This window comes from Molossus molossus, unplaced genomic scaffold (assembly GCF_014108415.1).
Source record: "Molossus molossus isolate mMolMol1 unplaced genomic scaffold, mMolMol1.p scaffold_m16_p_5, whole genome shotgun sequence".
NCBI lineage: Eukaryota > Metazoa > Chordata > Mammalia > Chiroptera > Molossidae > Molossus > Molossus molossus.
In genome coordinates, this window is record NW_023425388.1 from 63566149 (window position 1) to 63590382 (window position 24234).

General features: G+C 52.5%; 1 protein-coding gene across 1 annotated transcript in view; it reads right to left on the bottom strand.

The window, feature by feature from the left end:
- The window catches only part of PDIA5 (protein disulfide isomerase family A member 5), an 85464-nt gene that overhangs the window by 29830 nt on the left and 31400 nt on the right, over window positions 1-24234 (bottom strand). The window contains exons 4-10 of the mRNA XM_036243110.1: window positions 21446-21529; window positions 21144-21189; window positions 17465-17557; window positions 13424-13484; window positions 8580-8647; window positions 1538-1629; window positions 1375-1446 (exon numbers count right to left, since the gene is read on the bottom strand). Coding sequence (XP_036099003.1) covers window positions 1375-1446; window positions 1538-1629; window positions 8580-8647; window positions 13424-13484; window positions 17465-17557; window positions 21144-21189; window positions 21446-21529 — 516 coding nt within the window. The remainder of the gene's footprint in view (window positions 1-1374; window positions 1447-1537; window positions 1630-8579; window positions 8648-13423; window positions 13485-17464; window positions 17558-21143; window positions 21190-21445; window positions 21530-24234) is intronic.

Below are 24234 nucleotides of genomic sequence, written 5' to 3' on the forward strand. Positions count from 1 at the left end.
CAAAGGCCCAGGCTAAGACAATGAACACGTGACAACGGGCAGCCAGCTGCCTTCCTGGGCAGGGCTGGAAACGAGGCAATAGATGGGGAAAGAGATAGGAAATGCTGCCAAGGAAGAAAAGATGCGAGGTAAACATGATGCTATCGCTGTGTTTTATCTCCTGGGCTCCTGGGAACTGATAGAAGACTGAGTTTCAACTTTTAGAATCAACGGTTTGTTTCTTGTGGATTTTTTTTTTTTTTTCTGTACAGAATTCATCCTCTTTTCCCATTCTGAAAACACACATTTTCAACCTCCACATTCTAGGTAACTAATTCTTTAAGCCTGGGTCTCTCAAGGGAAGACGCTGACAAATACCTACCACCCAGGGAGGAGCCCCGACCCGAAGCGGGAGCGGCCCTGCGTGGCGGGAGCTGCTGCCGGGCGGGCCTGGCCCTGCTGCTTCTGAGCGGCAGGAGCTTGGACAAGCGCCTTCATCACTGTGCTCAGTTACCTCGTTCATAAAATAAAGGTAATAATAATATCTTCCTTACAGGGCTTTTCTGAGGGTTATATGAGAATCCATGTATAGTGCTTAGAACAGTGTCGGCCACCACGTGGGGCCCCCTAAATGTTAGCTGCCATTATACACAAATAACCACAAATCAGCCATTACTGGCAAGTGCCAAACTGATGCCAGGCCAAGCACGAAGCAAGCAGGTGAGGGCTGGGCTGGGCTGGCTGGGGGGCTTCCAGGATGGGTGGACCCATCCCAGCTCCAGCCATGTGGGGACAGACGCCCCACGCCACACACCAGTCACACGCTGAACACAAGGGTCTCCAGGGGAGGGGTGCTTTGGGGTGTAAGGATCTAACCACACCACTACACAGGGACCACAGCTGCTAAGAAGCAATCTGGGGAAGGGGAGTGCAAGGTGAGTACCACTCTGCCCACCTCAGACATTAAAATATTTCTTAGCTGCACAGCACGTAATACAGAGCTATGTTTGAAATAAGCACTCGACTGACAATTCTATTTTCAGAGAGACGTCCAGTGACAGGCCTCAAACCTGACATCCTGGGCGAGAAACACATCTATCCACGAGACAGACAGCGTGAGGAAAAAAACTATTTGAAATGAGGTCATCACAGCAAAGTCACATCAAATCCTCCCAACTCCTGCATCCTAAACTCAGAAATTCCCCACCCTCGCACGTCGATGCAGCCCAGAAATAGCTGCGCGGGCAGTGCAACAGGTCCTTCCCTTTCCTATCCCCATCCCCAAACTGCAGCCAGGGCCCTGGGATCAGGGACCCCCCTGGGGCCTGGCAGATGCCCCTCCCTCTGGGCACCAGCCCCACCCCACGCCCGCCTGAAGGTAAACACCCAACTTACTTCTTCAGCCACTCCACAATGTCCTCTGCTGTGGACCCATAGTTGTCATACTGGAACAGAAACCGTCCTTTCCTGTAAAACGTGGAAAGACAACATGGGCTCAACCGGGGATGCAGACACCATCGCGGAGGCGGCGAGCATCGGCAGGGAGCAGGGGGCTTACTCGAAGTAGCAGATGGTGGGATAGCCCCGCACGTTGTACTCCTCCTTGATGTTTTCAAATTCCGAGGGGTAGATGTTCATCCCGGCCAGCACCTAGGAGCACAGGGAGAACAGACCTGTCGACCCTCTGCCTGGCAGACCCCCTCCCCTAGTCCATGTGCCTCCTGTCCCGCTGTCCCACCAAGAATGATGGGGACATAATGACAGGACGAAGGCCCGCACACTCACATGCAGCCCAGGGCAGCAGGGAGCAAGGCAAGCCAAGCCAGCTGGGAATGCTGACCAAGAGCTCCGGGCCCACGTGTGCCCTCCACAGGTGCTCTCTTTTGCCTGTCCTGCAGAAAGCACGTCCCAGAGCAAAAACAAAGCTCTGGGGTCTGAGAAGAAACCTGGCCTTGCTGCCAAGTTCCAACAGGCCCTAGACTGGGGCCACTGCCACCCGAGTACACAGTGTGCCTTTTCTTTGCCCATGTCAACTAAGGTTGTACTCTATTCCCAAATTATGGAATCACCACTCAGCCACTCCACAGCATCCTCGGACACCTTCCTGGATATCTCACGGGCTGTCCTCGGTCTGACCACTTTTATGTGCGACATGATCAGACCTCATAGCTCTGAGTGGCCAAGGAAAGCGTGCGGTTCTCATGACGATCCACCTGCCCAACTCTCCTCTCTCCAGACCCTGCTAGGCCTCCCCAACTCTCTCCTCCTAGATGTGACCACCACCTAGAAGGGGTGGGGAACCATTTTTCTGCCAAGGGCCATTTGGATATTTATAACATCATTCACGGGCCATACAAAATTATCAACTTAAAAATTAGCCTGCTGGCCCTGGCTGGTTTGGTTCAGTGGTTAGAGCGTTGGCCTGCGGTCCTGAGAGACCTGGGTTCGGTTCCCGCTAAGGGCGCGTACCTCGGTTGCAGTTTGTCCCCGGCCCTGGTCGGTTGTGCGGGTGGCAGCCACTCGATGTGTTCCTTTCACATCGATGTTTCTCTCTCTCTCTCTGTTCCTCTCTCTCCCTCCCACTCTACCTGAACAAAAAATGGAAAAATGTCCTCGGGTGAGGATAAAAAAAAAAAAATAGCCTGCTGTATTAGGTCAGGCTAATCTAGTGAGGCGTGTGATGTTAGCTGGTATTGATTTTGAGCGCCTTCTACGGCCCGTGGATTGGACATTTCCCACCCATGAAGCCTGGCTTGACCATCATCTCCCAAGTCTGAACACGCTCTGGTTGCAGGGGTCCACATATCCTACACCCCTGAATGGGAAAGGAGAATTTTAGTAGCTGTGATATTGATGACAGGGCTGTTCTAATAACAACCCAGAATAGGGTCCCCTAAAATGCCTTTTCTGCAGCAGAACCTTCTTCTCTAGGGCAGAATCAGGTGCGCAGAAAGGGGACTTTGAATCTGTCCTCACGAGCAGGTAGAGAAGCCAGGGACAGGAAGGCCGTTCCGGAAAGCAGACGGCAGAGTGGAGGGGGAAAGGACGTCAGAAAGACCAGCAGCAGTTACAGAAGAGACAAAGGTAAACAGCAGTCTCAGCGGACAATGAACCTGATTCCGAAGACTGCTTCCCTTGAGAGTCATGTGACTGTGGGCATGTCACTCACCCTCACTGAGAGAGGTTCCTTGTTTGGAAGATGTGGGTGATAAGACTACCACAGGGCCCGTGAGAAAACTGAATGAGATGATGCATGTCAGAGATTTTAGCACCAAACTGGTGCTCAATAATCAAGTTCTTCACTTCCTACCAAACCCTCCGGCGAGGCCGCCACCTGTGCCTCTGACGCCATCCAAAAAGCACCTAAACACCAACCGCTGTACGTACCGAGCACAAGGCCCGGCACACGGCAGGCACAGAGGAGGCCTGCTACCTCGCCAGGCTTCCCCAGCCCATTTGGGGATGGTGCAAGAAATACAGGAAACACAAGCCTGACACAGAACTTACCTGAAGCCCTGGGGCCCTCTAAAAGCCATCCCACTCCTGCCAGACGGATTCAGCAGCCTTTCCCAGTAATAACGGTCCACGTGAAAGTTCTTTGTCTTAAACGTCTAGTTGCTCTCCCCAGTGTCGGTGCACATTCACGGCAAGATTAATCCTCCACATCCTCCTCTTTCACTACAGCATGTCCCCACACGTCTAACTCCACCCCAAGACACACAGTCACTACCTCACTTCCGAATTCTTTTCTTACAAAGCCCTTCGCTGCACACCTGCTGGGGTTTGGATTTTCTCCTCCCGGGAATGAGACAGGTTGAGATTCCTGCACAGGGAGAAGCTGGACCGAGTGCTGTGGAAGGCACCTCACGGACAAGCCGTGGACACAGTGGCGAGGTGGGCTCAGGGTCAGGATGCTGGGTTTGAATCCTAACTCCCCACTTAGTAGATGTATTTCCTTGAACAAGTCATGGTTGTGTCTCTGCCTCAGTTTCCTTATCTCGAGCCACCTCCTGTGACAAATGAAATAGTATACGTATCTACAATGCTCAAAATATGCTATATCTTTTCATTAACAGTACTTGGAGGCTCTGAAATTCTGGTCTCATTTCCAGAACACACGCTGCGCCCCTGCTTTGTGCCTTCTAGTCCCTCAGCTTAAGGGGCCCCCTCGCCGCCTCTCGGCTCCCACTACAGACTCACTCATCTTGAAGGCAAATCAAATCCCACCTTCTCCGGCGGCCTTTCCAAACCACCTTTGCTTGTAATAAACTCTTAATTCTCTGAGTGTCTGCAGCATTTCTGTAGCACTTTGGGGACATTTATTAATTAATAAGATAAATATATATATATATTTTTTTATCCTCACCCGAGGATATTTTTCCATTTTTTGTACAGATAGAGCGGGAGGGAGAGAGAGGAAGGGAGAGAGAGAGAGAAACATCGACGTGAAGGGACACATCGAGTGGTTGCCACCTGCACGACCAACCAGGGCCGGGGACAAACTGCAACTGAAGTACATGCCCTTAGCGGGAACCGAACCCGGGTCTCTCCGGACCGCAGGCGGACACTCTAACCACTGAGCCAAACCGGCCAGGGCAAGATAAATATTTTTTGAACAACTACATACAACTTCTTTTTGGAGTTTGAGAAGTTGAATGAGGCAAAACTGGTCTCAGCCCAAGGAGAAGTGAAGGCCACAGCGCCTGCCACCAAGCCACGTGTGCCCGGGCCGTTCAGTTGGCACGGCACGTTCTTCCTCATTTTTAGCCCATGTTGTGACAGGATCCATCACGGAAGCACCACCAGGCAGGTGGCATGGAGCTAGTGCCCCAAACGGTAAGATTTTCACAGACATTCCAGGAAGATAAAAAGGAGGCAAAACAAAACAAGATTCGGCCTGAGAACAGGGGAACCTGGCGGCTTAACTGGGCTGCAGGGCGCAGAGAAGGGAGTCGTGAGAAGAGCTGGGCGAGGTCACTGAGGTTGTTGAGAAAGCCTTTCATGCCTAAGAAACCAGAACTGACTCAGGAGGTGCTGGAGAGCCACTGAGGATTTCCCAGCCGCACTGTTCAAGTACAGAGGTTGAGCTGTAGGGGAAAGTCATAGGTCAGGGAGACAAATCAACAGTCCTTGGCAAACCCCTGTGTGAGCTCACCAGGGCCTGACCCAGGACGTGGCAGGGAGAGCGCGGGGCTGGGAGGAAGGGCAGAAGAACCTGGGGTGCTCAGGAGGGGCGTGAAGAAAAGCTGGCAGTCTGCCAGATGGAAAGATACGGAATTTTATTTCCGACATCCTGCATTTAGAGAAAAATTCAGAGCAAGATGTCAAGCAAGCCACCTGACACGTGGTGCTAGAGTTCAGGGATTCAGGCTCCATGGAGCTACATTATGTTGAAGCTATGGAGGCAGATAAAATCACCGAGGGACAGACCATTATGAGACAAGGAAAGCTCAGTGCCAGGCCCTTGCTCCAACGTGAGAATAAGAAAGAAAATGGCGAAAGAAGAACCCTGGGCGCATCCCTATCGAGTGCGTGAGAGGAACCGTAAGTACAGAGCAGTGGGGTGTCAATCATCTGTGTCTGTAGGTTACAGACCTGTCTCTACAGTCCAGCACATTTGCTCTTCACAATACCCCAGTGAGCTGGGCAGGGCTGCCATTACCATCCCCATTTCACAGATGGGGAAACGGAGGCTCCAAGGCTCTTTGCCCAAGATCTTCCAGCTGGTTAGTGAGAGCCAGCACCAGACTGATTTGTACCAATCTGCCAACCCTTTCACAGTGTTTACACCCAAAAAGCCCATCATGGCCAAGGTTAATGAGGGGTTCGGTGTGGATGCCGATCTGGGAAGGCTGGGAAGAGAAGGCAGCCGGGCACAGGCTCATTCTGATGGCGGCTCTGATCAGGGAGCGGCCATGGCAGCTGACGAGGATGTCAATTAGCAGTAGATGGGACAGACACTGATGATTCACCAGACACCAGTGACGGCAAAAGAGAGGCAGATGAGTTTGGAAAATGGCAAAGGCTGTGCATCCCTGACCTGGCTTCTGTCTTAATGACAGCATCAGGCTGGATACCTCCCAAGACATCTGTAGAAGAGGCAGATTTACAAGCCTTGTCACAGACACGGCCAGCCAAAAAGGGCTCGAAGATGAAAAGGAGGCAGGAGGTGGTAACCCAGCTGCATTTCAGCAGTAGTGAGGGAGTGAGCTTTTGATTTCTGGGGACTGTGAGCCCATGTCTGCCCTGTGTCTGAGGACAGAAAGGAATCCACACCTCTAGTCACCCCATTTCTGGGGAGCTGTGGCTGGACCTCTAGATCCCTCCTACAACTGGGGGGGTCCATGGTGGCCAGGACCCTCCCCCTTTACGGAGCTGGGAAAGGGTGAGAACTTTTCAAAGGAAAGTAAAGGTGCTTTCCTAAGAAACCAAGAGGAAAACAGAACAAAACAGACCTCCAGCAAGAAAATCGAGAAGCAGGGAAATGGGTGAGTTCACACCACACAGATGCCTTCGGGCGAGGAAAGAACACCCGGCCACGTCTGGGCTTGATTAGCCAGCTCTCCTGGTACTAGGATAATCCCACTGGCTTTATTGTTACCTTGTCCAGGGAACTGGAAGGCTCACATTTTCTATTTCTCGACCTGGGCCCGGGTACCCTACACGAGTCATCTTCAGGGCTACCCTTGAAAAAGAGCCTAGTGAACCCAGGGCCAAGGGGGAAGGCCTTCATCCTAGAAACATCCTTCCCACTTTGTTTCTGCCCTCAATAACTGATGCTCTGAATTCCTTTAAAAAGGAGAACATCACTTTTCATGTAAATACAGAGCTTAGAATAAAATGTACCCAGGAGTAGAAAACCACACACTTGGGGTGCCTACTATGAACGTGGCTTTGTGCTCTATGCTGAAGACACAGGCGTGAACCAGAGCCTCTGTGCTCAAGCAGCTCACATTTCAGTGAGAAAAACATAATTAGTATCAACTGGTGAACAAAGTGATTTATATAAAAAGCAAAGATGGGCAGACGGGGTGCATGGCAGGGACCCGCCCCGCAGGAGGGAGGGGCCTGGAGGAACAGAGTTTGACAGTGAGGTGCAGTGATGGCTGAGGATCTCCCAGAAGGAGCAGGAGACGGGCACCAAGACCCTGACTGCTTTGAAGGGGCTGGCCAGGTAATTCATGATCTGATTGGGGCTGGAGCTGTTTACCTTCCCCCGTCCCAGAGTCTGGAAGGTGAGCCGAGCAGTTTTCTATGTGTATGCGGGTGCAGGTAGGGAGAACACTCTGGGTAATTAAGTCTTTTCTCCAGGCAAAATAATCTTAGGCCGACACTCTAACCGCTGAGCCAAACCAGCCAGGGCCAAAATAATCTTAAAATATGGTATCTATTGAGGCCCCCAAATGTGAAGTGAAATGTCCCCAGAGTGATGTATATGTGCCCCATGGCCAAACGTCTCCAGGCAAGTTGCTAAAAATGCACTAGTGAGAACCAAGCAGGACCCTGGTATCCCCCAGAACGAGGTCAAGAGAGAAAGTGCTGGCTCTCTGCAACCCAGTCTTGCAGCTGCCTAACAGAGCTGTCACCATGCCCAGGTGCTGCCATCGAAACTTCCCATTGACTTTGAACTAATCACCAACTTCATCTGATCATGAGGCAGTTTTAAGACTCAGAACTCCCTAATGGGACCTTGGCCGGCCCCACGGAGACGGCTCCTTCCGATGACCTTTCATCAAAGGCGTGTGGATTTTTCCTTGCCCCCTAAAGGAGCTAGCTGTTGTTTTTCTGTTGCCACCAAGAACCCCCAGCCCCAGTAACCAAACAAAACACCCCAAACTTCTGTGGCTCAGGGTAAATGGAAAAATGGACACACATCCATATGAAGACACAAGCCCGTCCGAGTGGGGAGACAGGGATGACCAGGACCATCAGTGACTGATCCTCAGCCCTGGGTGAGGTCTGGCCGCCCAGCCTGCCGTCCTCCCTCACTGATCATCCTGGCTGTTCCTACTGCTCTGCAGGCCCATTTCCTCAGGCGGGCATCCTTGAGACAGCCGTGCGTCCCGTCGGCTCTGCCCCCGCTCACCCCGCACCCTCAGGGCTGCATCTCCCCATCTGGACCGCCTCCTCCCCACCCTTCCTCCCGGACCCAGGAACTCCGGCAGGCCTGGGTAGGAGGCTGCCCCGGGAACCAGCTTGTGCTTCCAGACTCTGCTGGTGTCCCTGTGCCCCTGTCTTTGCCACTGGGCTCCCCATCATCAGGAGCCTTGGCCCACCTTGGAGCCCAGCCCCAATAATTCTAGACCCGGGTGGTCTGCTGTTGGCCACTGGCCTCCCAGCAACCCCCACCCCACGTGCTTCTTCCTGTTTTCTCGGCTATACGAGTACTGGCCTTTGACAGGTGCTAAGCTCTCCCCGTCCCAGCAGCTCTCTGCAGTTCTCAGCATTGCCTGAGGACAGGTGTCCGAACCACATCCCCGGGCTGCAGGGTCAGCAGCAGCAGGATCCCTGATTCCAACGCCTGCCTCCCCCGCCCCTGCTCCACTGCCATGGCCCCAGGTGAGAAGCAGCCAGCCCGCCCTGCCCAGTGCCTCACTTACAAAGTGGCCTCGCAGCTGGGTCGCAGCCTTCTGGAAATGTGGCATTATCCTCTTGCACATGCCGCACCCTAGTCACCAGCAGGAGAAAAACCAAGCTCAGTTACCATGGTGCTGGGCCCGCGCTCCGCCGTCCCTCCCCTCAGGAGGACCTTTACCCACAAGCATTGACCCAGCCTTCAGGAACAAAGAAGGAACTGGAGGCAGAGACTCTGGTCCCCAAAGAGCTTACATTCAGGAAATAGGACACAGCCCAGCAGTGACTTAATACACAAGGGACGGACCAAGCAAACGTGACACAGTGGAGAGGAGCAGAGCACTGAGTAAATTTAGAGCTGACACTGAGTCCAAGAGGGGTTCAGGGAGCCAGAACAGGCGCCAGGAGAAAACTCCGTCATACACAGCAAGAGCCTCCTCACTGCCCAGCAGGGGCTGCACACGAACCGGAATCAAATACCATTCAGAAGAAAAAGGGGCAACCAAAATTACAGGGACTTGGGGATTTTCATGCCTCTTTTCTTTCATTAACAAGAGTAATTACGCAAGGACTGAGGTGGGCCTGACAATGAGAAATGCTGCACTGGGCTCCCAGGGAAGAGTGCCCGGCCAGGACCCACACCTCAAGTCCTCATCTTCCCTCCACCTGCCGGATGGCCCTGGACAGGTCACTTCCTCTCTCTAGGCTGCTGCTCTTCCTGGCAAATGACGGGGTTGGACCAGGCAGTTCTGCCATTGGAGGACTGTGATGTCCTTGACTCCAGCCTCTCTGGGGTTCTGTGGTCCACAGTCACAATCAACTCCTGGGATGGTGAAGCCACCCAAGGCTTGGGGGCTCAGGGCCAACACAGCCAGGCCCCAAACATCCGTTACTACTTCAGAGTGACCTTGACTGAAACCCGCCTCCTCCCTTCAACCAGAGCAGCCACATAGCACGGATCCCGCAGAAGGTGAGCGCCATCTCCTCTGGCACGAGGAATTCTGGTGTGCAGCTGTTCTGACAGGCTTTGAGACGCAGCCGAAAGCCGCAGACACCAAAGCTGCCTGGAGCCCCACGTCAGGCTGCATCTCATCCCACACAGCACGGCCGGCAGGGACAGGGCCACGCGGCGGCGGCTCGCAAGCTCTAATCCATGTTTAGATCGCACCCTGGCAGGCCACGAGCAGAGCAGAGCAGATCAGAGAGGTATGCACACCCATGAGGCCAGACACAGACACTGGGGAGCCGGGAGCAGGTCAAACTCCCCAGGATCACCTGAACCTCTCAGCACCAAGTCTACCAGACAAGGTACAACGCAGGGTATTTTCACACAATTCTCTCAAAATGCAGACAGCCCCCTCCCCGACATTCCTGCCTAGAGACAGACAGACACACCCCAGCCTTTCAAGCCTGGGCTTCGGTTCATGTCATTAGCTCAGGCTCAGGCTCGTGGAGACGGCGGAGCGGGAGCTGTGGCGAGGTCTGCCCACGGCGCGATCCTGAGGCCTCTGCCCTCAGAAGACAAGGCCTGCCTTCCCCAGGAGCTGCCACCACAGCACCGCAAAGGAAGCAAAGTGACACGTGTCAGGGGACTCAGTTCCCACTGTGGGGATTCAGAGGGGAGAATGGAAACAGGGACACGAGGCCAGCTCCACTGGACGCCGTGCTCCACAGGGTGGGCGCCACGCAGCAGGGACAGCGGGAGTCCGCGTGGCAGAGGCAGGAGCTCAGCTCTAGGGAGAATGAGACCCAGGTCAGCACCTCCTCTTGCCTATCTGCTGCCTATAGGGCCCTGGGCTAGTGATGAACGTGGCCTGAGTCTCAGCTTCCCTGCCTGCCCTGCAGGCTGAGGGACAGAGCCAACACCTGGAGGGTGGCCAGAGCCAGGCATCCAGCAGGGGAGGCTCAGTCAGTACAAGGCCTGAGAGTTTGCCTTCCGGCCCATGGGAAAAACACTTCCACAGGATGTCACTCCACCCCCCAGCCCTTCACCCACTCTTACTTGGTGACTTGATGAGAGGGGGGAGTCTAACACCCACTGTGCTACATTCATTGGTCTGGAACCTAATTTATTACCTGTCCCTACAGAAGTGGGCTCTCTTCCACTCTGCCTGTCTGCAGCTCGCAGCAACATCACCCCCAAACCCCCAAATAAGGGGCGAGTCAGCCAGCTGTCCCCGTGGGTAGAGGCCAGCAGTACTGGGGAAGAAGTTATTGGGGAAGAGGTGATAGAAGAGTAACAGGAAGCTACAGGCCATGCCCGTTTCTAATCGAACTATACCAAAATAGAGCTGGTACCGAGACCCCCGAGTTCGTCTTCCCACTGATTCAACTGGGAGGCAGGGAAGAGATGAGACTACCTCGCCCTCTCAGACCCCAAAGGTTAGCAGTCAGCCTATGATTTTCTCATTAATTCAGTCAGCATACACTTACTAAATAAGCAGTAGGTCCTCTGGGGACCCAGATTCCTTGTCACAACTAAAGGCTCCCACTGCCTTTGGGTTCCTTCACCCCAAACACGATCAAAGGATCAGAACCCTGAAAGACGTCCCAGTCAGAGGACTGGTGCGTGTCCCAGGAACAAGCTGGTCTGTGAGGCCGTGAGGGTTTGAGTCCATGAGCGGATGCATTATAAACAACAACAAAAGAATCCTGAGGTTACTTACGTGGGACCCAGGGGGCCATCTAATCCGACCCCTCCACCACAGATGTGAACCTCACAGTTGTGTGTTTTCTCCCTCCCTCTGCCCAACTAATTGCTGTGACACCTATAAGGAGCCCAGCTTCTCCGCCCCAGCTGCCTGTGATGTGAAGACGATCACCACGCTGGCATGTCTGCCCACGGTGATGAGTAGGGCGGGCACACTGCCAGACAGCCTGGGAGTGGGTGGGGGAGACGGCACATTCAGGTTCGAATTGCGAGTAAACCACTCTCTGTACGTGATGAACTGTCACTATATTGACAGCCACGTGGTTAGACCAGGATCCTGCCTTGTGCCACGGGCTGTACACAGACATTCACTGCTTTAGTCTCGCTTAACCAATGTGTTGAGTCCTGAGGCTTCTGACATGAACCAAAGGAGGCCCGTCCTCCTGGGGCTCTGTAGGCAGGACAATTCCCGACGCAGTTCACAGCTGGGCAGTTCATAAGACCCCTCCAAGGAGAAACAAAGTGGGGCAAAACCAACCAGTGAACCTTAATAAAGAAATGGCCAAGGGCTAAAGCACAGACCACTCCAGGCAGAGCCAGAGCTCACAGGAAGTGGGGTGCCAGGGCCACTCTCCACAGGCGGGCACCGCCCTGGGGCCAGCAAGGTGTCTGTGGGCAGGCCAGGTGGGGGCCACTCAGCAATCAACATGAGCTGAGAGGGGCTGTTGTCTGGGGAACAAGCCACAGGCCCAAGTCGGGCAGAGCCACCAGAACCCCACAGAAGGCACCAGCCAGGGAGGCATGGTCACCAGGGAGAGGGAGGGCCTTTGCTCAAAGAACTTCTCGGGAAGGGGGACTGGAGGCGGGCTTTCAAGAGTAAACAGAGCCCCAGTGCCATAGCCCGTGACACGCATCCGAGCCACGGACACGCCTGGGCACCCCTCCCCCCAGCACCCACGGCCCCCTCTCCTTCAGGCCTCTGGCTTCCTGGAGAGCACGTGCAGGTCAGTCACAGCTCTAAGGGCCTCACCAGGCTCCAGTGCAGGGTTTTCTCATCTGTGGGTCAGGACCCGTCGGACTACAGGCATGGCCCAGACAGGATATCTGAGGCTCTGCGGGACATACTGTCAACTACTTTACTCTGCTGTTGTAGCCTGGTCGCAGCCACAGACAACGGGCAACCAAATGGATGTGGTTGTATTCCAACAAAAAGTAATTTACAAAAAAGGCAGCCAGCCTAGGGGACAGAGTTTGTTGACCCTTTATTAGAGGGTTATGAAGTAGTAGGGAAAACCAATGCCTTCTTTTAAATAGAATAGAATAGAAAAGAAAGTATCAGTGTGCACTAAATCTGGCAGAGTAAGTAGTGAAGGTTAGTATGGTTTTGTGAAACTTTTGTTTCAGCTTGTTTATATGTAACTTATGTATACTTATAGTACTGGGTTGCAACAAAAATTTTTTAATACTGTGAAATGCAGTCAAAAAGTTTGAAGGCCATTGCTCTGATCCAACCCCTTCTCTTACGTAAATAAAAACTGAGGAACAGAGAGGCGAAGGACTTGACCAAGATGCCCCAGGTCACTGGTCGCATAACTGGAATTAGAACCCAGGTCTTCCAGTTGTCATCTCAGTGATCCTTTGCTATTCCCATGGCCTCCTGCCTCATCCAGAGGCTGCACCCAAATACCGAGCCACTTCCTCCCTGGTCCTGATCCTCAGGCCCCTCGAAGGAGCTCCAGCAGAGGTGTGTGTGCAGGAGCCAGAGCAGGAGGAGCAGGGCCTGGGGGCTGGCCGGGCTCTGGGCCGGCAGAGCGCAGCAGCAGCAGCACCTTGGAGAGCGCAGCGAGACTGAGGGTGGCTCCACCAGGCTCAGAGCTGGCAGGGGAGGGGCTTCAGGCCCCCCGGGGGTGGGGCCCAGGGGTGGGAGAAGGCGGAGGTACCAGAGAGGAGACCAGTGTTGCTGCTGGGTGAACCTGGGGTGAAGAGGACAGAAGTATGCAGATTCTAGTGGGAGAAAACATGACCTGGAAGCAGGAGGGGAGGACAGCCAGAAGAATGGCCAAGAGGAAAGGAAAGAGACAGATGGTGAGATGAGGTGAGCAGTGTGCTCTGGCTTCTAGGTGAGACCTGGGGTCTGTTCCCAGTCTCCCTGCCTCACGATCCCCAGCTGCCCCGCCAAGCTCAACAACTAACTCTGGCCCAAAGGGGAAGGTCACTCACAGGGGGCATAAAACATCATCAGGAGCGGCTTCTCTTCCTTCTTCAGGAGCCGTCTGAAGTCCTGGGGCAGAGAGAACACCACAGGTCACACACAACACAAGGACAGAGGCGCCATCCCCCCAGGGATCACAGTGGTGGGAGGAGCAGGTGAGAACTTCAGAAACCCCACTGTCTGACTTGGGGTTTGGGGGCTGAAAGAATCCAGAGGCCATCTATTCCAGACCACCCCTGCATGTTACAGATGGAGAAACCGAGGCCTCGAGCACACAAATAGCTTTCCAAAGGCCACCTGCTGGGATGAAGGGTCAGGACCAGGCTACCAGGTCTACTTTCAGCTCCAGCTGAACAATGAAGTCTGCAGGGAGCTTGATGCCGCAGAAGGCTGTAGCCCAGGCTGGCCCTCTTCATGCGGTCTCTGGAGCTGTGTGTTGTGATGGGTGGATGTTTTCACGTAGGCCCGCCTGGCCAGACCGGGATCTGGAACATGGGGTTAGCCCCTGCTGTGCGCACAGGACAAGACGTGTCCCACACCCCCCAGGAAGCTACAAGCTACACTAATCATCTGTATTCGTAAAACCTTTAGAATAGTACCTGGCATGCTGTTGGGCAATATATAATTATTGGTTAAAAAATACAATAAATATAAAAAGACAAAAGTCACAACAATGCTAATCAGAGACTTCTGTGGAAAGCAGGGTAGGAGACCTTTCCTCCAATGAGGGCCAACAGTGTTTGGGGAAAGGCAAATCTACTAAGGAATGCAAAGAAGCACCATGACAGAGAGTATTTTGATTAAAATAAGCTCCTCTAACCAGTTTCCATAGATGAAAATTAGAGGTTTTCTCTTCTGAATAAGAAAAATAGGAGGAGATGTCAAAATGCAGCTTTCCGGCAGCAACAAGATAGGAGGCAAATAGATGATACCCGCATAATGGGGTATCACTGCATTGACAAACTGCAAAGAGGAACATTTAATGTCACATAAGATGTGCATGTTACTGTCCGGCCGGTGCGGCTCAATGGTTGAGTGTCGACCCATACACCAAGAGGTCACCAGTTCGATTCCCGGTCAGGGCACGTGCCCAGGTTGTGGGTCTGATCCCCAGTGTGGGGCATGCAGGAGGCAGCCAATCAATGTTCTCTCTCATCGATGTTTCTATCTCTCTCTCCCTCTCCCTTCCTCTCTCTCTAAAAAAAAACAATAAAGGAATAAAAAAAAAAAGAAAAAAGATGTGCATGCTATATTAAGTGAGGGGGATGGGCAAGTTACAAAACAGCACATCATATCTAAGGAAACTTTTGTTAATATTTACATAGTGCATTATGTTGAAAGCCTAAAAGGCTACAGAAAACACCAGCAGTGGTATCTCTCAAAGGGAAGGGGTTGGGTGATTATTTTCTTTTATGCTAAAGCTATATTTTCTAAATTTTCAACAAATACATATTACTAATAATTTTTCAGCTAGAGATTACAAATATTTTATGAAAATTTAGAGCATTTTATAATACATTCTGAAAATGTTTATTCTTGTTTATATAACAAGAGAGTGAAGGCACTCATTTTTTAAAATTGCATTAACTTTACTGGGATGATACTGGTTAACAAGATTACGTAAGTTTCAGGTGTACAATTCTAGAATACATCATCTGTGTACCACACTGTGTGCTCACCACCCAGAGTTCCCATCCATCCCCATATATTTGGCCCCTATACCTTTTACTACCTCCCCCATTCCCCTTTCCCTCTGGTAACCACCATACTGTTGTCTGTGTCTATAAGTTGTTTTCTTTGTTGCTTTCTGTTTTCTACACCACATGAGTGAAATCATATGGTTCTTGTTTTTCCATCTGACTTATTTCACTAAGCATATTTTCAAGATCCATCCATGTTGTCAAAATGGCAGTATTTCATCTTTTCTTATGGCTGAGTAGTCACTGTGTGTGTGTGTGTGTGTGTGTGTGTGTGTGTGTGTGTGTGTACCACGTGTTCTTTATTCATTCATCTATCAAAAGACACTTAGGTTGTCTCCATGTTTTGGCCAAAAGGCACTCATTTTAAGACAGAATTAGTAACCACAATCTTTGACCATGACTAGGGTAAAGGGTGCAAACACTTTGTAAACGATCTTCTGGAATCCCTACCGATAAAACCTGGTAAAAGATCTAAGAAGAAAAGGTTTTCCTAAGCCTGTCACAATTTGGTTTCACATTCTGAGTAGTAACAAATATTACATTACATTCAAAGATGCTTAGTTACCTTCATTAAGGGTGGAATTCTACACTTACAGATATGAACTGGCAATTCAACTTGCATTTGAAACTTTTAGTTATTTTATGTGGGGATTCTGTTGGCAAAAAATGCAGCTGTGCCTATACTTCTACATGACAGAAAACAACAGAAAGTACAGTAACAAGAGAACTGCCTACAGGTGTGAAAGAACGTTCGTTTTATATTTCTAGTCACAGAGAGCAACCTTGGGAGTCTGAGGACACACACCTGGGGGGAGGGAGGCCCAGGCTGTCACTGTCCAGGGGCTAACATGGCATTTCATCATAAAACCCACCCAGGAGCAACACTCTTGTTAAGCTGTTTGTCTTTGCGTAGCTACAGGCACAGGTGCCATCACCTCCCGGTACTTGGCCCTCTTTCCTCGCCCCCAACATGCTTTTTAAAATGGTTTTAGTGGGGTGATCACATTGTTAGGTATAAAAATGTTGAACCACTATACAGCACACCTGAAACTAATAAAACTAATATAACACTGTATTCCAACTATAAATTCAAAAATAAAATTTTTAACAAAGGCTTTATCTTCTAGCTGATGGTACCAGCACTTTCAATCCCAGAGAAATGCTGATGTCCAGCCCCCTCACTGGAATCACTACAAACCCACTGGGGTACCCCACAACGATTGCTATGACCCATCCTCCAGGAAGTATAAAGGGCATCACTTTCTTGTGGGGTGACAAGCACTAAGAGTCAATAATGTTAAATGAAAAGGGAGGGGAGGCAGAGGAGGATAAAAGGTACATTTTATGTTACCAAGATAAGAACGAATGGCCTTGACCGGTAATCTCCGTGGTTGGAGCGTAGGCCTGTGGACCAAAGGGTCGTAGGTTCAATTTCCAATCAAAGGCATGTACCTGGGTTGCAGGTTCAATCCCCAGCTCTGGTGGGGGTTATGACGGAGGCAACCAATTGATGTGGTCTCTTCACAACGATGTTTCTCTCTCCGTCTCCCCCCCACCCCAACACTCTCTCTAAAAACCCAATGGAAAAATATCTTCGGGTAAGGATTAACAACAACAAAAAAGATAAGAATGAACGTTCTCCCTCCATCTACGAAAGAGCATCATCTGCCTCACAGACCGTTTGAAATACCCCGAAGTCCCTGCCCACCCTCTGTGAAGGCGCAGTCAAGCAGGTACAAGCGGGATGCACACCCAGGCACACATGGATGAAGACGTGGCAGGTCGGGTGGGCAGGCTATATGGAGACAATAAATCAGAACCAGCCTTCCACCCCTCCAAACCCCCATCCTGGCCAAACCGAGAAATTAAAGCTCAAGAGGGTAAATAATTTGTTCAAAGTTACACAATGCTTCAGAATTGTAGAGACCTGATCCATGCCTCTGGAAATGTAACCTAAACCTTGCAGATTATTCTTAAAACAAACAAACAAACAAAACCCCCAAACCCACTTTAAAAAAAAGCAAAAACCACAAAGCCAATTCCAGCAGCAACCAGATTATGTGATGGGGAGAGCATATTTAAATAGATAATCCTATAAAGAAACTCTAAAATACATTAAGTAAGAGTAGATGACGGAGGAAGCTCTCAGGCAGCCAGCCTGTGATCTGTTGGTTCCGTCGTGAGGCTGGGAGGGAGCATCGGGTAAGAGGGCCCGGGCCCAGATCCCAGGAGGAAAGTACAGCTGGTCAGGGAACACTCCATTTCTCAGTTCCTTGGGCCCTGTCCTTGGGAGACTGTGGTTCAGGGGAAGCTCGCAGAGTCCATCAGACTTGATGGGAAATATGTTACCTTTTCACTGTCAATGTGGACAACATCTTTGGCTCCAGGATCTTCCTCCCACAGTGGGGGCCCTTTTGGGTCCTTCAGAAAGGCCACTATGGACTGAAGATAAAAAAGAGAGAAGGAAAAACTCAATTTAGCCAGGAAAAGAGGAGGTGGGGGCGTCAGGAACCTGCCTGTTTCCCTGCCTGGAGACCCAAGTGCCTGGAGCGGGACTCCTACGGCACGTGGGCAAAGCTTGGGAGTGTGCCGTTCCGCTGCCCACGGACACCACTGCCAAAGGCCCTGAAAACGCACCCCCCAGCCCCTCCACCCCCACCAGGGTTTTTCAGCCACAGGACACCCTACTCTGGTTAGCTGATCCATACCTACTATGCTTCTTCATAGACCAAAAATAGGAAATGTGAGACAATTAGTTGGCTTATTCAAACCAGAGACATACTCGTGCTTCTACTAAATCTCATCTCCTCCAGGAAATCTCCCTGATCAATCTGAATAAAGGTCTCCAGTCCTGTCCAAAGTAGGTAACTTTCACATTCATGCAGCCACTAAAACCGTCATCCACGTCAGCAGGAATCACACCCACTTGAAACCTATTTGTATTTCGTGATTAAACCGGGTTAAGAGTGTGTCAAATCCTGATCCTCGTCTGTGGAGCGCGTGCGGGTGGGAGGTCCCAGGGCGGGGGGCTCATCTCTGTGGCCGCCTAGTTGCTGTAGTCCTGTCCTTGGACCCTTCTAGGAGGTCCAGGATGACGATCTGACAGAGCTTCAGGACAAAGGGCTGAAGGAGCCTTTGGCATGTGGACAAGACTCAAATCTCTGCTCCCTTTGGGGAGGACACACATGGGGCGGGGACCAGGGGACAGGTCCCTCCCCTCCCCTCCCACCTGCCACCGTCCACCGGCTCAGAGCAGATGCAGCATCCCTTGTCCTCAGTCACTCTGGGAAATGGTGCTCGGAGTCTATTGTACCAGGAAAGGGCACCAGAAACCGGCCTCCACCCCTCCAACCTGGAGAGGAGTCGCTGGCCTCCATGTCAACAGATGGAGTCCTCAGTAGCCCCCAATTTGATGCAAGATTCCGTTCCTTCTGTCCACCTTGATCAAGCTCCAGTGAGCACATGATGAGTTGGGTGTGCCTGTGTGTATGTTGGGGGAGGAAGGGAGGGAGGTCTGGGCAAAGAAGGGGAAAGACCCTCTCAGTGAGGCAAGCAGTCAGTCCACAGAGGAGCCAGTGAGGATTATTTCTGGAAACTGCTATTTGGAAAGAGCTGTCACGGGAGAATGGGGGACAGCCAAGATTTCATTCAGGTAACGCTCCCTGTCCATCTAAACAGAGCTCTGAAGCACCTCTTGGCAAGAGAAGGACTGATTCCACCACGGCAAAGGCAGACCTGCCTTTTCTCGGTCCCTCGTCTCAGCTGCACTGCGACAGTGCAAGCCACCCTGGGGCTGGCAGGGCCTTCCCAGGACCCGCACTCACCCACAGCGGCAGAGGCACCTGCCCCGGGCCACGTGAGAGAGCTGCTCTAGGTGCCCGCGTGCGCACTGCGGCAGAACACCGGGCAGGGGTTCTCAAGCTAGGGTGCACAGTGGGCTTCAGAGCCTGTGACACCCCAGACTTGCATGGAAACACTTTGATGTACGCTCACACACTGTCTGAGAAGGTCTGGAAGGGGCTTCCAGGTGACTATCAAGGGGATAAGAACCCAAACTAGGCAGGAGCCACTGCTCTGGGGGCTCCCGCCCCGTACCAGCACGAGCCGAGTTACAGGGTTAGCGCGGCCTCCCCATTCCCCCCACCCCCACCTTAGCATCAAGGAGAAAACACGGATGTGGATGGAAAAGGAAAGAAACAACCCCTTACGGCAACGACAGAAACATTCAACACTAGCAATCTTTTCTTTTCAGCTCGAGATTCTTCTTCTCCAACGGAAGTCGAATAATCCCATTCACGGGTTCCCTTCAAACTGTTCTGAGATCTCAGATGGAAAAGTCTGTAGGGAGCAGCACCCAGAACACCCCCCCCCCCCAGCCACCCTATTCTGGGTGCTCTGCATCCCAGGGGAACAGCCCAGCACCCACACCTTGGTCTTCAGGGTGACATCATGGCTGGAAACCACACTCACAGCCCAGGACCGTGGCCGTGCCCCACCCGTCTCTAGAGACAGAGGCCCCCCAGAAACCCTGAAAGGAGAACCAACCTGTGGCCGAGGAGGACTGCTCCTGCTAAGAAGCAGAAGCTGTCCCCAGGAAGGAACACTGCCACTTGCCCTGCCCTGGGGAACCTTGGGGTTCTAGCCCAGTCCCTACAGTCCAGTAGGCTTTGGGGACCCTGGGACCAAGGATGTCCTCTAACCACTAAAGATTCTGACCCTGTACAATGCTCAGTCCCCATCTCCAGCTTACTGACCAAAAATCACAGGACAAGACTGCATACCCTAGTCTTTGTAAGGAGGTGGGCAAAGGCCAGGACTCGGCCACGCCACCCAGGCAAGCTCAGACTACTGGGGCTCCTGGCTCCTTTCAGCAGCTACAGATCTGAGCGGCTGCTACCCACTGGCCCACAATCACAGCACAGACTTCTCAGAGGCCGGCTACAAACACACTGAATACAACCTCCACAACAAAACAAAACAAAAGCCTCCTCCCTTCCACCTCTGCACAGGCACCTCCCACCCCACCCAGCTAAATCTTGTTCCCGGGGGTCACGTGTTCTCTCCAAGGACTTCAGCTGGCATCTTCACACAGAATGAGAGGGGTTAAGCAACTCTAGTTGGTAGAACTGTCTCTAAGTGGGTGTTAAGATGATGAGTAATCAGGCTGTGTCTGTACCAGGTAAACGCTGCAGCCACTGAAAAATGAAGCAGTGTTGGTGGATAAACGGGAGGTGACAGGGAGGTGGGGGGAGGGGAAGTGACAACTGCACAGACTGACTGACAGACAGGAAGGAATGGAAGGAGACACAGATGGAGAGAGACAGAGGAGAGGAGGGCAGGGTCGAACCCAGTGTGGGAAGAAGGAAAGTCGGAACAAGAGAGGTCAGCAGATTTGGGAACAGCAGAAACGCGGGCCCCGGTCAGGGCGAGGGAATGCCGCCTGGCCCACAGGCAGAAGGCTGGTTGTGTACAGTGAAGGAGCAGAACCCAAGGGCAGGCGAAGGGCTCAGGGCGGGGCAGCGGCTTTGTGATAACAGGACAGCACCTGCCGGTCACAGGATCTCCACACTGATGCTCACTGATGTCTTTCCATCGATTTCTAAATCGGATTTGGAGCTGGGAAAATCTCGGTGACATCGTGTCTCATCTGGAACAAGCTGCGGCAGCCGACAGGTGCCAACCTGCCCGTGTCCGGCACAGCGTGCTAACCTGGGCACAGCCTGCCCCCTCCAGCCTGTGGGCAGCCTCTGCTGCAGAGATGAGGGAGGGCTTGAAGCCACAGGGGAGACCCGGGCCCCTGGAGGGGAGCAGCGTGACGTCACATGCCGAACGCTGATGGAATCACAGACTAACCAGGAGGCTGGTCATCCCTCTGGTGTTTGGAGTTACAGACTCCCCCAGCTATTCTGCTGACACACGCTCTAGAGATAAGAATCCTGCCCGTGCACTGTGCCCTGCCTTCTCTCAGAGAGAAGCTTGGCACCCGTTCAGACTCCAGCTCTGCTGAGAACGAGGGAGGTAAATTTACCTTAAATGTCACAGCTCGGTTATATTCAGTATGAAATGCACCGTCCCTGTCAAACGAGGAAAAAAAGGTGTTAACTTTAGGGACGGTTGTGAAGAGACATACCTTTGGTTTCCTGCAGCATCTTAATAAGATTCAGCTACTGAGCAGAGTTCAAGATGATTTTAAATGAAATAACTGTAAACAGGGGGAAAAAAAAATCATTCCGGAATAAAATTGATCTAACTGAAATCGCTGTTCGCCGAGAATACCAATGAAAGCTTTCAGCACTTACGTGGAAATTGGAAATGACCACATGTACTTACTGGTAGTGGAATATTTCGACCTTTTTGTCCTTTGGGCTCAGGTCAACTTTCATCTTCTTGCACAATTTTCTACTCTCTGCATCACTGAAAGACACAAATGTCAGGAACCATTTGTTACCTGTGGGCCTCACAAAGGTGTTGACAGAGTAACATCTGCTGGTGGCCTAAGAATAAGCCAGGCAACTTGGAATTCTCCATAGCAACTGAGGACCTCACGGTAGACCGGTTCTCAGAGAGCTGAAGGAAGGACGGTACCCAACACGACGTGGGCTGATCAAGAGGGAAGGGCCAGCGATGGGGAGGCTGCATCACTACATGTTAGGGATAGAACAGGGAGGTCCAGACAAAGGAAGTGCCCAGAAGCTTAGGGGGTGGACAGCCCACCCCAAGAAGAAAAATAAACTCAGCATAGATCAGTGGTTCCCAATCCTGGCTGCTCATTAGAATCACTTGGGGAAGTTAAAAAAATACTAATTTCCTGATCCTCCCCAGATGTTACTTCAGAATGTCTGCCTGGGGCCCAGGTAGGTTTTCGTTTTTCAAGCTCTAATGTGTGCCATCTGCCACCTGCTACAGACCATCTGACCAGGATAAGAGGACAAGTTCTATGATGTTGAAAGAACTGTGAAATCTGACCAGGTACTGACAAAAGCCAAAAGGAGAAAGGGGAAAGCTAGAGTCTGTAATCTCACCCTCTCGCAGTTCTTCCAATAAAGAATGTCTGTCGGGTGCCATGCACTGTGTACAAAGTGCTCGTGCATGATCTCATCCAAGTGTGGTGTCCTTCCTGTTAGACCAAAGGCCCTCAAAGGGTGGCCCCTGGACCAGCAGCCTCAGCATCACCCAGGAACCTACTGGATCAAAACTGCGGATACTGTTCTAAGGAGCCTTTCAGGTGATCTGACGATGCACCATCCTGCACTGGCTCTTCCTCCTCTCCCCAGTCTCCATGAGGTTTGGTTTGCCCTGTGCCCTATACCAGCCCCCTCAGAGACCTTACCTGCTCTCATACATTCCCCACAACCTCACCACACTCGGCCAAGTGTGCCCAAAGGCACCCAGCCACCCACCCAAGCAGGGGCTGCTCCTTGCTGCAGGGCCCTCTCCCCAGATCTGAGGGGCGTCAGGGAGGGTATGTTGGCCACCCAACCTTCCCTGGTCTCTGCTGACTATATTGCATGAGAAACGTTCTGCCAGGTATGACAGCCACCTGAGTTCCCTTCACCTCTCACCTGTTTACATACTTCACCACCCTCTATACCCATCAGCTTTACACAGCTGTGCACCAGCCCCAGAACAGATGGACTAATTAAACCATTCCGCTCAAGTCTACAAGCAACACTCATCGGTGCACACGCAACATTGTGGGACCTCATTTTAAATGTAAACACACAACTTGCAATTGAAGAAGCATGGCCCTCCCCTCCCTGTTCAGTCCTGCCTGTAGCAGCCAGCGCTCTGGCCACTGCAGCTCTGGGCCTCGGGCCTGGCAAACAGTGGGAACCCAAGAAATGCATGATGAATTCAGAAGGGAAAGGCTGGTGACAAGGCAATGGCTGCTCCTCTAAGGTGGTGAGGGCATTTAAAACAGGGAGTCCAGCAGGAAGGGGTCGCTAGGGGTGGGGAGGTCCAGAGGGCCAAGAGCATAGCTCAGAGGACCCCTGGAAGGGCAGCCCACCGCATCCTCATTGGAAACTCCATCCCCACAGCCCCACGGGGATGCCACACACACCCCCACTGACAACGGCTACTCCAGTTTGGGTCTGCCCATCCGGCAGGCTGTGGTGGAGCCACAATGACAGGCAGGGGGTTTCTTTGGGAACAACGGTGTCCGAGGTGCCCTTTTCCTGCCTGAGTTAACTCCCCAGAACAGAGGGCTCGATTCAGGATGTTTACAACCGCTCACTTGGCACTTTCCCCGTCCAGCTTTGTTCTGCTGTGCTCAGCTGTCTCTGTGACCACCTACCCTCCACTTAACTGCAACAATACATAGCACCGGGAGCAGGAACCAAGTCACTGTGGGCCTGCCTCAGCCCCACCCGGGCCCCCAGCTGTGCCTGCGGTGGCCACTCAGACTCTGCAAGGCCGCCACCCGGAGGGAGCAGTGCCACCCATGCTGGTGCTCTCATCCATCAAGCCCCACTGGCAGCCTCTTCCTGTGACCTCCACAAAGCAGGGAGGGCAGTGACGGGGCTCAGGGGCTCAGAGTCTGCAACCCAATCCCTGCCTGTTCTGCCGGAACCCACTCCCTGGCAAAGTGCTGCAGCCTGATCCCTGGGAGCCCAGGCCAGGCTGGGGAGCAATGCTGCAGACCAACCAACATGGCAGAGGGGAACCGAGAGGCCAGAGATCCCCCTGCTGTCTCCCAGTGTGGACCCGCCTGCACCACCTGCAGTCTGCGGCCCCAGGCCAGTCACGCCAGTCTCGCTCTGTCTGTACCACCTGTCTGTACCACCGGCTCTTTGTTGCAGACTCCACTCAACACTCTGCCCTCCTGAGGTTCTAAGACACTCCCCAAAGAGTCTCTCCTCTCCCCGCCCCTGCAAGAATGCAAATGTACATTCTCAAGGGGGTGGGTGGTGGGAGAAGGCTGCCTGCCCTCTCTGAGCCCCTCTGCACTGGCCTCCAGCACTCTCTTCCTGCTGCCTCTGTCCACAGCACATCCCTACACCTGGCCAACGCGTCTCCTGACCAAAAATGTTTGCTCCATGAAGGTGAGGCTTTGCTGTTCCCCCAGGGTTACAACAGCAGCTGGCCCAGAGCAGGCACTCTATAATCACCTGAGTGAA